The sequence below is a fragment of the Nematolebias whitei genome, chromosome 8, assembly GCF_014905685.2.
Source record: "Nematolebias whitei isolate Nwh7 chromosome 8, NemWhi1, whole genome shotgun sequence".
NCBI classification, from domain to species: Eukaryota; Metazoa; Chordata; class Actinopteri; order Cyprinodontiformes; family Rivulidae; genus Nematolebias; species Nematolebias whitei.
The window spans coordinates 20,370,186-20,385,453 of record NC_056505.1 but is presented as its reverse complement, the minus strand read 5'-3'; the positions used below and the strand labels follow the sequence as shown (position 1 = coordinate 20,385,453).

Genomic DNA, 15,268 nt, shown 5'->3' with positions numbered 1-15,268 from the left:
TTTCTGCAGACATTTTTGGGACAACATATTGGCGTACATAACAAAATACAGCAACAATTAGTGTTTACTCCTCTAGTAGTTAGTGTGCACTGTACTTTTACAGTTTACTGTTGAGATCAGATATGGTAAAACAGATGAAGTTTCCTCTAAAATTCAGATTGTTCAAAGGATCTGGCAGCTGGTGCAGCAATGACCCAAAAGAAAACTGCAGCAGTTTGCATCCACTTTTTGTGTAACATTCATCCTGTTGCCTTTTTTGTCAGTTTAAGCCAAATTCTGTTCTGTGGATGTAAAAAAATGGAAAAATAGAAAATAATTGCTCTTTCTTTGGTCTCAAGAATGCATCTCATTAGCATACTGGGTTTTGTCTGAATAGCAGAGGGTAAAGGTTAGACAGGCCCCTTCTTTAACTGGTGCGTCTGTCATAAAGAGGGAAAATTAGTGTTTTCAAGCGAAGGAGGAGGAGAAGGCAGAGTTCCCTTGTTGGAAAGAAGGGGGAACAGATTTTTGTGTTTAAGATCTATGATCAAATGCACATCATTGCAAACAATAGACAATGCTTCCTTTTTAGTTTACCAAATAAGAGAACTAATGGAAAGAGGAGAAGGACATCTTCTCGAGTAATTACTTTTCCCTCCTCAGAGCTCAAAATTATTTTCAGATGCACGTGACTTCAGGAATGTCCTCATCTATGAGCCACCACTGCTCTTTTCCTGTCTCTGACTTTCCATGAGTTGTGATTGTGAGCAGGTGGGCTACCACCTTGATGAAGTTCATAGACTGTTCTTTGATCTCCTTCTGAGGAGGTGTCCCATTCTGAAACATCCCCTATGATTGTAAAAATGTCCTGGAGAGATGAAACCACAGTAGATGCACGGTCAAACAGGCTGTTCTGCAGCTGATGAGTCTGAAAGGAACTGCTGACAGTAAAAATTTTGTGCTCCAGCTGCTGCTTGCAGTGAAAATGTAAAAACGATTTAAATGACTGCGCGGATATTTATGGATGATAACGTCAGAAGTAGACTTTAGAAAACGTTTTATTAAAGTGGCATGGCTTTGTAATAGTTTGTTGCTAAAAATAAGTCACGTAATTGATGTCCCAGCTCCTCCTGTGGTTTCAGAGCATCACTGGGAGGCAGCGGCCCCTCCTTCATTCATTGGCTGTGCGTAAAAGTGCCGTCGCCTTGAGCGTGCATTGTCCTCAGTGAGAGTGGTTGTCAAGGGGCAGGGTGGAAACGGAGCCAGGGCTTTTTACAAACCTGGGGGAGACTATAAAACTGCTTCGTGCACGCTGCTGGATGAGCGCGCTCGCAGACGGAGGTGGTGGGCAGCGCGCGCCGAGGCTTCAAGGCTCGTTCCCAAAAGTTGGATCTTGACATTTAAAAAGCGTCGTGGCGTTTCCTGTAGCTCACTTTGGGTTCTCAAGCTCGCTGTTCCAGACATGCACCCGGCTCTGAAACAGTTTCACTGAAGGTGTGAGAGCGAATAGGATGCGCGTCTTCTCCAGCCGAGCGCGCGCAGTTTGATAAATCTCTCCCCACAGCTGAGCTGGACTCACCCCGGATCGAGTTCTAATTATAGGGCTCATTCAAGACTTTTCTGGACATAGGTATTTAATGCCACGGAAATGGGCTCGCACCACCGAGGGAACGCGCACGCACTCTGCAGGAAAAGTTGTCTCTGCACGGCGTTGGTCCTCTGGCTGGCTGCGTTTGTGAACGCGACCTGGAGGACGGGACTTTATAAGACACACTCAGCAGCCGCTCACACCTCAATCTATCACAAAAGGTCAGTATGACATTAACTTGTTGTCACTGCTGGGTCCACACCAAATAACCGGTCCGGTTTATTTTAAGCCTTTGTGTGTGAAGCTGCAGAGCAACTCCCATCTCCATCCATCTGCCAGCTCCTATTGTCCATCTGACACTTGGTTTCCTTTTTCCTGTTGGCAGCATGCATTGCTCTCCAGTTGTCTGTCTGTGCCTAGCTGTTTTTGAGATGTTTTGCTGCTCTTCCTGCAGCAGCAACTTCATCATCTGCTTCTTCTACAAATGTTTATGGTTCACGTGTGGGTGGGCTGAAAGTGGCCAGAGGCAGAAATGTGATGAGGGTATGTCCTGGTGGCTTTACATGTCCCCTCTGGCCTGTGTCGCTCCATTAGCTCTTCTTTCCCCTGGCACTCACATCCAGATGTGTGCAAGCACTGTTTACTAAACACAAGAAGCTGGGGGGGGGGGGGGGCTTCCCAACATCTGGGCTTGTTTGTGAGAAAAGCTAAGTGTTCGTGTACAGGGAAGGAAGACGAGGCGGAGAGAAAGTTGTCTTCAGAGAGGTCAGTGGGTTTGAGGTGACATATCTCAGTCCACCCGCTGTCTAAATCTGATCTTTGTCAGCAGAGCAAACAATGCTTACAGCTTGACATTGAAATGCAAAAACAACTTGTCGGGCAGTGGCACAGTTGGTGCAGCAGCCTCTCAACAAGAGGGCCAACAAATCAAATCCCGGCCGGGGAGCTGGGTGAAGCTGGCCGGGAGACCTTTCTGGTGGAGTTTACATGTTCTGGGTACTCCTGTTTCCTCCCACAGACCAAAAACATGCGTGTTAGGCTAATTGGTAACTCTAAATTGTCCCTAGGTGTGAGTGAGAGAGTGAATGGTTGTTTGTCTTGTTTGTCTGGCCCTGTGATGGACTGGAAACCTGCCCACATGTGTGTCCCCACCTTTCGCACTCTGATGGTTGGACATGGGCACCAGTGACGTCCGCGACCCTAAAAGGACAAAGTGGACAAAAGATAATGGATGGGGGGGGGGGGGGGGGGACTTGCCAGTAGAGTTCAGTCATATAGATTTTTATTTTGGCAGACGGAGAAAGAAACCCTTCATTAACAAGGACCGGAACAGCAGCCCTATCTTTACACAGCCGCTCCAAAAATCAAAGCGGATTAAGAGCTCTAGAGTAATTTTGTTTTATTGGCTTGGCCACTTTGTAGAGGAGCTGATAAAGTGTTTGTTCACCCTTATCTTTCTTAATAACTGTATAAGCTCAGTGCATTGTTGGCTTACTGGGGTATATGAATCTCTCCTGCTGGTCTCATGTCCTTCCTCTAAGAACTTGCCATACTTGTTTCCCCTCTAAATCACTATAGGGATTTTGCCTGAGATTCCCGTCGGCTGAACCCAGAACATACTTGTATCTGTCTTTCCAAATAACTTCAAAAACTCTCTCTTAGTTGCTTGAGTGAAGATTGAACAAAAAGCATTTAAATCATTGCAGGAAAATACTTGTTCGGTGATATCAGGAACATTAGAATGTAGGCAACAAGTTGTTTTAATCATCCACTGAGCTGTTCACTTTAAATGAGTTCTTCTTTAGGTGGAATTGAGTTTTTTTTTACAAACACTTAAAGATCCACATGCCCGTATCACTCGGGCTGAAAGCTCACAGGTGTCCAGGCCTGAAAACTCAAAACCAGACAAAGACAAATGAGTGTTTTTTGTGTTTTTCAGTCTTCTGTGAAGAGTCACTTAACTTTGACTTTCAAGTCCTCTTCCTGATGCTTTGATGATTTACTGAAACCGTTCAGGAGCTTTGAACGAGTAATGTGAAATCCCACCAACGTCACTAATCTCTGTTAGATTAAAATTTGATTTCTAAATACAACAAATTTCTGTTTTTTTTTTTTTTACCTTGATCTTTTGGATTATTATTCTATAGGAATGTTTCCTTCCATTTTCATTAATTTCACCTGAATGTCATTTGTTGTACATTTATCTTACACCTCCCCTGCAGATCAACACTTATTCATAATTGTCAGTTCTCTTATTTCTCTTTTCCCATTGGACTTTCATGACCTTTTTGATGACCTCTCCTTTCCTCTGGTTGTTTGACACATCAGTCTTTTGTCCTTTGTTTCCCCAAAGCATTTCCTGGAATGAGAAATCTAGAGAAATTCCTTTAGATATGTATCCTAGTGATGTTTCAAACATGTCTTGGAGTGTTTTGCCCCCTCTCCTCCCACTATACATGAATTCATATTTGGATGAAAAGGATTTACTCAGACAGTTTTGAGATGATTCTCATCTGTGTTTTGCCCTCACCAACCCACATGTCAGTTCTCACAGTTGTTCCTCCCATGTTCTTCCTCCTTCTCATGCAGTCTGAGATGAAAAGTGCTTCAACTTCCAAGTGAAGAGTAAAGATGCAGAATGAAAATTCAAACGAGAGCACACTGTGCAACCAGAACATGTCGTATGAACGTCTGTTGATCCTGTTTGCAGGTGCCTACATTACATTCGAGGCTTCAGCTCTCTTTTGTATCTCTCCGACTTCCTCACTTGGCGTCAGCAGCACTGGGGAACAGATGGGACAAAGCTGTGATTTTGGTGGGATTTCTCTTTTAACTGTTGGCTGTGGCTACATGTGACAGAGATGGCTGATGATTTATTTAGCTTGAGCCCAGCATTCAGAGTGTGCCATGTGTGCTTTGAGACCTGATACTCACTGAGGGCCTGCTTGGTGTTTTGCCAGAGAAACAGCATGGTGTTGGTGGGTTTCACACTTCATGGCACATGGGTGCCTCGAGTAAGAGGACGATGTTGAATATGAAACATTTAAAAGTGACTGAGCATCTGTGCTTCTTGTTTTCTGCAGCTGGACAGAAAATATAACAGAACTAGAGAAACTGCATTTCCTGCGAAAATGCAGAGTGAATGCTTATTGCTGAAGAACTTGTTGAAAAACAGCTGAAATTAACTAAAAAATATACTGAAATGTAGCTGAAATTAAAGAACAAACATAAATTAGCAGAAGAATGCAGACCAAACAAATAATAGCTGAATTAAGTTTAAAAAATCAGCACAAAATTAGGAAATCAGCTAAAATAAAGCTGAAATTAGAAAAAAATAAAAAACAGGTGAAAAGTAGCTGAAAAGGCATAAAAAAGCATACCCTACCAGAAGGAAGTAAGAGCTGAAATGAGCTCAAAGAATGTAGAATTAGCTGCATAAAACAGCTAAATAGTATCTGAAACTAGCAGAAAAAAAGCTGAAAGGAACATAACAAGCTGAAAGTAGCAGACATTACCAAGAAAAACTTGAATTTTTCTGAAAACAGTTGAAATTATTTAAAAAAAATGCTAAAAAGGCAGCTAAAAGAGTAGAACAAGCTTAAATTAGCAGAAGAAAGCAGAAAGAACATGTTTTCTGGTTCTTATAAAAGCAGAAATGAGCACAAAAAGTGGAAATTATCTGAAAAAGAATGACAAAAAACATCCAAAAAACAAATAAACAAAAAAACAGATGAATAGGAGCTAAAATTTCAGAAAAAAGCCTAAATTACTAGAAGGAACTGGAGAGAGCACAATTGTGCCCAGTTAGGCTGGAAAAAGCAGAAATGAGCACAAAACGTGAAAATTATCTGAAAAATGCTGAAATTAGCAAAAACTAAAGCTAAAAAGGCTGAAAGAAACTTAATTACCAGAATGAAGTGGAGAGAGCTCATGTTTTTTTAATTGGGTTGAAAAAAAGTTTAAATGAGTGCAAAAAATGTGGAATGAGCTAAAAAAAAAAGGCAAAAATTAGCATAAAAACAGCTAAATAGTAACTGAAATAGCAGAAAAAGTTGAAACTAGCATAAATAAGCTGAGAGGAGCATAACAAGTTGATTTTAGCAGAAATTTTTTAGAAGAAGCACACAAATATTGTAGTTAGCAGAAAAAAATCTGAAAGGGGCACAAAACGGCTAAAAAAAAAAACCCAGCTGAAATTAACTGAAAGTAGCTGAAAAAAGTTTAAATTCGCACAAAGAAGCTGAAAGAAGCTGAACCAGAACAAAATGTGAAAGGAGCAGTAAAAGGTTGTAAACAGATCTGAAGGATGTAAAATGAGCTCAATTCATTTTCTATAAGAAGAAAATGGCAGAAAAGGCTGAATATTTCAAAAAACTAATGTTACATCAATACCAAAAGTCATAGCACCCTTCTCCTGAAGGAGCTGAATGTTTATGTGATTTGTTGAAATAGCACAAAAATTGTGCAACGAGAAAGATGCCGGAAAACTTACGGAAGAAAATTGGATCTCAATCGTGTGAATTCACACGATTATAATATTCCCTGCGTCCAGTTCATACTATTTGCTGTTTTTTGTTAAGATTTGCAGTAAATAAAGAATTAATTGAGCGTGGTTGGCATTTCCGCTTTAATTATTATAAAGAGAGGGGGGGGGGGATGGGTCATAAAATCCACCCTCTGGTGACAGTCTTACCCATTTCCAGGTGAAACATCCTCTCAGCCTGAGAAACAAGATGTTTGTCACGTCTGGAGCAGTTTTAGCCAGGCCCGCCGTCTCCCACCTCCACCTGACAATGGCTTCTTAATAAATCAGAAACATTTAACCAGTAATCAAATCCTTTTATCCTGAAGCAGGCCAAGAAATGACATGATCAACACGTGTACCGTAGTGCTGCTGTGCAAAACTCTTGGGTAGTCCCTTATTTCTTTGTACTTTTCTTCTATGTAGCCAGATGTTTTTAATGCAATATTTTAAAGCAGTGGTTGGCAACGTTGTTTGCCCCAAGATTGCCAAATCAGGATATTTAAAGCAATCAAAGGGCAGCATAGATAATTTGAAAATACATTTCTTTAAAACAGATATTCTGGATGATTTCTTTTCAGGCTCTCTCCTGTTTTTGCATGCTTGATTAAAAAATATGTCTCCCCAATACTCTTTAGGAATATAAGATTTACTTTCTTTAAAATGGCTTTTGGGGACAACATGTGCAAAATAAAAGAACAAATAAAATAAGAGTTAAATGTTTGCTTTTTGGAGTTTTTAAGGTTTAATCTAGTTTTGGAAACACAGCAACTTAAAACAGGCAGTCTAGTTTAATTCAAAGCTTTTTGTTGTAGTTGTCCAAGATGTTTAATTTAGACCTCCTTGAGTTTCATTAATAAAATGTAGGTTTGCATCAACTTATCTAAAATTGTTTTCTTTTCAATGATGGATGGAAATTGTCCCAAGAGCCACTTTTGGCCCTCAGGGTGTATGTTGCCCACATCTGTCCTAAATTGATCTTAAGCAGTGTTTCTACAGGTTTTGTGGCTTTAATAAACAGTAATTTTTTTTATCCAGCAAATCTCTTACACATGACCTGACAGATGCATCATCCACTTTATGCAAAGTTTTTTTTAGCTAATGGGTTTTGTTTTCTGTCTGTTATGTTTAGACTCAACATGTGTTCATCCTTTTAGTTTAAGAAGCCCAATGACTCGTGGGTCAAAGTTATAGCAAGTGCCCAACAAATCAAAAATCAGTGTTCACAAACTGGACTGAACGTAAGAGGAAAAAGCAAGCAAAGTATAAAGAAAAACTTTGAGCTCACCAGAACGCCTGAAGAACTTTGAATGAAGACCATTTAGAAAATTGCAAGAATATCTGGCTCCTTGGAAGCACGATACAGAAAAACGTGGGATGATTCGAGTTTTGCACAGAACTGTAGATCAATGTTCAGCAAAATAGCTCGTGAATGAATTCCTTTGCTTGGTTAATTTGAGAAATCATTTCACCAGTCTTTACAAGTGTTTTTATTTTAGCTTATTTTTAGTTACCGTTAATCTAACAGGAAGAACTTTACAAATGTTCTGCTGGGTTTTAAAATCTAAACCCCATCATAACTGGTAGAAGAACATGTCATGTGAAAAAGCCAACCTCTGCAGCAGAACACAAACATTTATCTGGTCGCTGGTTCAGGTCTGTGTGCGGCCGCCGCCACATGTGGGGGCTGTTAAAGGGAGCTGGTTCAAGGCTGCCTCACATCCTCTGCCCGCGGTGGGTTTCTTTAGTGTAAACTGTCTCTAATACCCTCAAACATATGGTCTCACATATTGACAAACAGACTTTGGTGGGAACAGACCACTACGCTCACAAACTCACTGGCAGCAGAACACACAGAGTGGGTTTGGTGCTTTGGGCAACATGGTCTGCTCTGTGGTTTCCAAAGCTCCCGTCTAAGAATTCATCGACTGTGTGAAAACAGAACAGAGTAATTGTTTCCTTTTTTCCCTCTTATAAAAGTAATGATGCTATTTGTAAGTTTAAGTGTTGATAGAATAACAGGAGTTTAGCTCAGCTGCCACACTGTTTTTTAACAAATCTAAGCCAAATGTTTCTGTATAATCGTCAGAATGAGGTGAAGGTAGACTTTCCTCAGAAACACTTGTGCAATCACAAAGAAACATCTATTAAAATGGATCTCAGTTAGGATTAAACTAAACCAATTAGTTCTTACATGAATCAACCGTTACATACATGATTTTGTAGCTTTTAGAGGTTTGTCGAGACATTGCAAAACCAAAGCACAACTTGTTTCTAAAGTCTTTCGTGTGATCGCGTCCTCACCATCAGAACCTTTCTGCATTGATCCTAACAAAGGTTTCTAACGGCCTCAGTGAGTCCTGATAAAGTCCTACGATTCCTCGCTGTGAAGGGAGTGAACTCGTGACACAGCAGTAACTCGTGCTGAAAAATCTTAATCTTTGTGTGAGACCTTGATGTCCTTTGTACTCCCTTCTGAGGAACGTCCACCTCCTCCAAGAACCAAATGCAATCAGTTGTGTTCAATGTAAATAGAACCACTGATTTTATTAGTAGCTGATTAAAAGCATGTAAACACCATAAGCAAGCCTCAAAACAATGGGGTGGGGGAGGGAAGCCCAAAGCATCTGAAAGTGGCTGTGTGGCTTTGTGTGAACGTGTGACTGCATGTGTTTCATCAGAGAATATGATTTTATTCATCTAAAAGCAACGTGTGTGTTCGATTCTGCTGTCGTTTTTCGTTTTTTTATTGTTGTCCTCTGCATCTCTGACTGGTCTTCACTTGTCCATCTGTTCAGGAACTGGTGTCCTCATACAGTGACTAAGACGGTGACCTGCCAGGTGCAGAACGGGACCGTCCTCCAGCGGGTGTACCAGGCGTGCCGCTGGCCTCAGGGATGCTCAGGAGGCAGGTGAGAGGGTCAACTGACAACACCGATACGAACTTCTTTAAAATAAAGAATGCAACTTTAAAATCCTGTTTGTTTCTTATTGGATTTGTTTTGTATAAAGCAGGTTAATATAACTCTTTATAACTATTATTATTACATTTAACTTTAATTGAAATGCATTGATTTTGTTGTTTTTGACAAAAATGCATTTTAGCTTCACAATTTAACGTAATACACTACAAGACAAATGTTGTGGACAGTTAAATAAAACAGATTATGAAGCCACATTATTTAAAGAGGTCCTTTTTCCTTTGTATTGTCTTTTAACTCAACGTTTTATTGAGTCATATAAAACCTCACCATCCACACTTTGTTCATATAAAACTGTCCGTAAAGACCAACTCAACTCTTCTGTAAATGTGAATTTTCAGCACGAGGTTTGTTGGTATTGATGCTGTTGCAGGAAGCTCAAACACACCATTCAAAAACCTGCAGTGTTCGTCGTCTCTGCAGTGTCTTGAAGTGTGCAACAGCTTTTGTAGCATGTTTAGTTTTTCCTTGTATTTACTACAGAATTAAATATATTCTGTAAATTAACTTGATCTCCCATTTATTTGCCTAAATTCAGGTTAGACTTGAAAGCTGTGCACATGCTCCATGTTTTTTTTCAGCCCTTTGATTTGATGCAGGTCGATCCAGGTTTCTCAGTTTAGAGAGTCCGATTCTAAATTTAACGGGTGCTTCAAATACACCCAGAAGATTGACGTATGAGTCTTTACAAGTCATTACGCAGGTATTGTTTCGCTTTCTTTGTGGAGGTGCGTGACACGTTTGATTTTGGTTTTCAGCTACAAGACAGTGGTGAGACCTTCATACAAAGTGGTGTACCGCACTGTGACCTCCACAGAGTGGAAATGCTGTCCAGGATTTAGTGGCACTGCTTGTGAGGAAGGTAAGTCTGGACAGAAGGAGGGTTAGACACAAACACATTGATTGCAAAACAATTTACAGAAATAAACAACAAAACCTTCAGGAAGCATCAAAATCTCCGTCTCCTGGTTCTTCCTACTCTGAGTTCTCCATTTTTCATTGCTGTCTGAACGTCTGCACGCACTATGTGCTTTGCGCAAGTTGGGCTTTAGAACAGGAGTGATTTCCATTAAGCTTATATAAGGCAGCTTCTTTCTCCTAAATGAAGTTATGAAATCAGATCCTTTAACCTCTTCAGGGTGAGTCAGATACTTCCACTTCATTAATCAGCTGAAATGTCTTCATTCCCAAACTAAACGTACCCCGTAAAGGTTTATTCTCTTACTGTGGTTTTCAGTTTTATGAGCCTGCTGAAACCAATCCTTCATCTTCTTAAAGTGCTATGCTAGCACTGCCGTTTTCATTTCACAAGTGTGGTAGCTGCCTACCACACACACACACACACACACACACACACACACACATACACACACACACACACACACACACACACACACACACACACACACACACACACACACACACACTCACACACACACTCACACACACACACTCACAGTTTATAATGACTTTCCCTGGCATAGTCTGCAAGTCTCTGCCGTCTGTGCAGGAGGGTGGGGCACCTGTTTATGTTGTGACCCGGGACTTGAATGGGCGTAACATAAATTGTCAGGCTATGCAACACAAAGGACAATAAATGTTTACAGTGGTTAAAGTGGTTACTTTTTTGTGGTGCTGAAAACAGAGGCTGTATATTTCTTTTGCGCTCCCACTCCGAGACAAACCCGCCCACTGGTCGGTGGTCTGCTGCAGAGTGGCTTCCGCTAAAAAAACATCTCCAGATTTTCTTTGCTTGATGGAACTAGTAGCGCACACCAACACATGCTGGATTTGCAACCTCTCGAATAAAAAGAAACGTTCGCAGTCAGATGGCACAGACTTTACTTAACAAAAGAAGAATTACACAGAGTGAAACCGGGAGGAAATTATCCAATTAAGTTGTTGCCGGAGGAGATTCCCCCCCGGTTGTCATGGCAGTGGGGGGCTGCAGACCCAGCAGGGGGATGCTGGGATTAGCCACTTATCGGAGCGTCATTCTGGGTGGCTCAGATCACAGGTGCAGCTGAGTGGGAGTGACAGGTCCCATTCTCTGGGTTTTTACTCTTCAGCACTGTGGATGCTATCCAGGGCCACCAGCACTTTGTTCTGCTTTTGCTTCCAAGTGAGCCAGAACTTGATGACCCAACACTGTTTGCCTCATTCTGCGCTTTAAGAACAAAATATAAACTTGTTGCCTTGGGTGAAGCTGAATGACAAATAGTGCCTAAATCTGTTACCATAGTGTCATCAAGGGAAGCAAAAGTTGCACTCTTAGTTCAGTTGGTGCAACTTTCAAATCCAGGTCTGTGCAGCCTATAGTTCATTTGATTTAAAAAGTTCCAGCACTAGTATTTTCTTGTTGCTATTTTACAAACTTTAAAAGCATTCCTTTAGAGCTTATGAATCTCTGAGCGTGCAAACGCTGTACAGAGTATGAAAAATATGCATGATCCCTCTACCTCCACCACTCTTTCACCAGGCCACCCCAACAATCCCTTTGGATGTGTTGCAGTCTGTGACACACCCAAAGCAGCAGGACTTCAGGCCTGCTTCAACGTCCAAGAGAAGCACTGTGTCGTTCGCTGGGAACGGATATTGATATTTTAAAGATAGATGTGAGGATATTTTTCTCTTGGGATGCCTGGTTCTCACAGTTTGTTGTAAAGAGAACACATCTCTGTTTAAAGTTTAGACTATTTAGTCTTATAAACCAGATCAACTGTTTGCAGAGTCAGATGAGAGACCCTTGTGTCAAAAGATAAGATTTTTAGCATATCACACGCAGAGCTAGGGCTCCAAAACCAAAACATTACATCATATGCTTATAGATAAACAGTGTTACTTCATCACAGATAAACAGTGTTACTCCATAGAGTGCAAAGAGAGTAAAACAAGACTCCACTTTTCACATTTGCTCTCTTCCCTCCTCACCACAAACCTCAGGATTTGGCTGAAATTCCAAGTCAGTGGTGTAATTATCCTGTCTTAATTGTTTTCTATGAGGTTCGGAAGATATTGTCTTACGTCTGGAACTGGAACACAATGGTCTTTATCTTTGATTGAACCAGAGGGGGAAAATGGGCTAAGTATTTGCAGATGGAGTACTTTATTAGCCTGCCAGAAATAAGGATTTAATGTATGCCAGTTAGACTTTGGCAATCCAAGAAAGTAAATGCTCGTTTTCATTTGGGATATCTCAACTTATGCTACATTAAACACAAATATCAAAATTATACCTCATTTAGAGGCAATTTGGGTGATGAGAATATCAAATTTATTCCTTAAAAACAACATTATTGTATTAAAGTTGGCTCTCAAGGGGTTGCTCTGACATACTGACGGATGATTGCTCACTCAGCAGTCATATCTGTAAATTGATGGGTATTACTGAAGTTTTCATTCTTTCTGGTAATTTAAAGTGTTTTAAAAGGTGCAGGCACGACAGCGGAGAGACAATAGTTGAGCTGTTGACCCAGATTTGATGAATTGAGGAAGGCACTTAAAAGAAACGTGGCTGCTGATTTCGCAGGAGGGGGCTGCCGTGCAGAAAACATATGGGGGAATGCAGACTGGAATTAGCACGCCTGTCAAAGCTCTGCTAGAGGTGGGGTGGGGGGTCCCCATCCAGCCGTATCTCCCCGCCAAGCGGAGGCTGCGGTTTTTGGGTCAGAATTACATTGTGGCTGGGAAGCAGAAGCACAGTGTCTGTAATAAGCCAGAGAAATGTAATCTGTGTTTTCACAGCTCAGCAAGGCTTATCTCAGGCCTACACACTAAACCCCGCACTTTAAACATCAGTCAGCTGCAGCTTGCCATTAGCAAAGGAAGAGTGGCAGTGCGTGAATGCTGGGGTACAGTATGTGTTTGCCAGAGTTAACATGTGGGCGGGAGAGCGAGGCGTCGAGGATTTGTACAGTGAGGGATGCAGCTGTTCGCTGTGATTAGTTGCTTTAGTAGCTGTGAGCGGAGGAACTCCACCCTGAGGTCAGGGTGTGGGGAGCTGTGCTGACCACACACACAGAGCTGCAATGTCAAAGTAACAACGCAGGCAAAACTTGGATACACTTGGAATCAGTCTTCCTCCTTTTTGCAGTCACATCCCCAGGCTCACATGCATTTGCATTAGCAGGTGGTATATAGTTTATATTATAAATTCTTGTTCTGGATTATTCAGACAAAACTCATTTGATTTGTGATTTTGCTGCACTCATGTTCACATTTAAAGATGAGGTTTATGGCAGTGCATACATTTGTACATGACAGATTTGAGGCAGCAGAGCAGCTCATGTTCATCTTTATATTAATGGCCAATATTAATGTGTTGAAATCCAAATTAGAAACAGCTAACGTAAACCGGGTGAGATTAGACATGGGAGCATCCAAGTCTGTCAAAACTCGTTGGGAAAAATCATGATTGTCACAAAAGGAGTTGTCCAGATCTTTTAAACTGGAGATTTGCTGCAAGTTAAAAAGAATGAATAACTTATGTAATAGCTCTTAGAATTACTTGAGTTTGGAGAATCTAAGATTGGAGATCACCAAAGACACATTTTGACAGGACTGACAAATTTATGGCTAGACCATGTGGGGCCAAGACTACAATGGATTACTGCCAACTCAAAAAACTTTAATCTTTACAATTTAATTGTGGTTCGTGTGACCACTATTTTATAAACTGTTACACTGTTTTACATTACATGATTAAAACTGCAGAAATATTAAATAATTCCTGCAGAAAGTATCCCAGACTGCACTGGAAGAGCTGCTATGCTCATAAGTAGGTAAAGTATTCTTTTCAGTAGGTCATTTTATTTGGAGTAAACACCAGTAATTATTACTACCATGTGTTTTCATCATTGCATGTACATTGGCAAAATGTGTTTTTGTTTTTTTCCCATCATACATGAGCTCAGAATCAGAATCAGAATAAACTTAATTGTCATTGCACCAAGATACAACGAGAATATGTACGTACAGTCGTCCGAAAGATGGGCGGAGTGCATGAAGCTGCAGCTATAAATAAATAGCGCGGCCCTCTTATGCTTATTCAGAAAAACATTTAGCTTAGATGAGAAAAGGGAAGAAAACATGAGGAGAGACGGTATTAAAAAAAAGATCTCTCACGCTGTGTTCTAGACAGGGCACAATCTGAGGCATCAAAAAAACCTACCACAGCAAAGCAACATAAACAGACGTTATACATGTACAGATAGGCCGGTGAAGACATTGAATTTTTAAGGGAAAGTCGTAGCATAGTCCAAAACCCCCCCTCAGCCATTGTCCAGATAAGAGGTGTCATTCATCATCAGCTCAGGTGAGGCTCTGTTACATGTCCACGGCCTTGGGGAAGGGAGGGGTGAGGAAACAGACAAAGCATCTTTGTTGTTTTCAAAACATTCCAGGAGGAGTTGAGATAAGTCCGGCATCAAGACCGAGACCAGGGAGACACGTCTGGTTCCACTGGAGGACAGAGAGAAGAAAAAAAAAAATATATACACCCAAGATAAGCAGCTGGCAGCTATTTAAGCTCCTGGGGAGCAGTTAGTGCATTTAGTTAGTCTTGTTCAAGGACACTGCAACAAACGGACATGATGGGGAGTCAAACCTCTGATTTTCTGGTCCCAAGATGGCTACCCTACCACTGCGCCACAGGTACTATGGCATCAGGCTAGAATATTTGATGCAAATCACATCAGAGAGAAAACCTTGAGAGTTATAGTTTTATCATACCTCCTTAAACTCCAACTGTTGATTCCACTATTGTTACTGCAGAAAAGTAAAATAAAAGTTTTATTTTTTCCATTTATTTTTTTCCCTCGTTCATTACCTGACTGTTTCAGTATTGAGCCTCATCCATTTTTAAATCTAAAATCTCAGCGAACTTTAAGAAATACACAAGCACATGCACTTTCCCTGAGTATTCTTGAAGGGTTCATACTCTTAGTCTTGATTCTGAGTTAGGTTTTTATGTTTCTGGCTCCTGGACTGGAAACGTCTCTTCTGCTAACTGATTTATTTATTATTTCCCAAGACTTCCCCCCCGAAGTACATCAAAACTGCTTTTCCTGCAGTCAGAAAGAAATGAAGCAGGCTGAGTCAGCAGTGCAAGAAAACTTTTAAAGGATGAAAATAAACATGTGCACACACAAGTACACACACACACACACACACACACACACACACACACACACACACACA

At 40.9% G+C, this 15,268-nt stretch overlaps 1 protein-coding gene across 1 annotated transcript in view; it reads left to right on the top strand.

Moving 5' to 3' along the window:
- The first annotated feature begins 1,306 nt into the window (after positions 1–1,306).
- The window catches only part of emid1 (EMI domain containing 1), a 54,500-nt gene continuing 40,538 nt past the window's right edge, over positions 1,307–15,268 (top strand). The window contains exons 1-3 of the mRNA XM_037680090.1: positions 1,307–1,788; positions 8,888–9,001; positions 9,829–9,932. Of these exons, the coding sequence (XP_037536018.1) occupies positions 1,628–1,788; positions 8,888–9,001; positions 9,829–9,932 (379 nt within the window). The 5' untranslated portion in view covers positions 1,307–1,627. The remainder of the gene's footprint in view (positions 1,789–8,887; positions 9,002–9,828; positions 9,933–15,268) is intronic.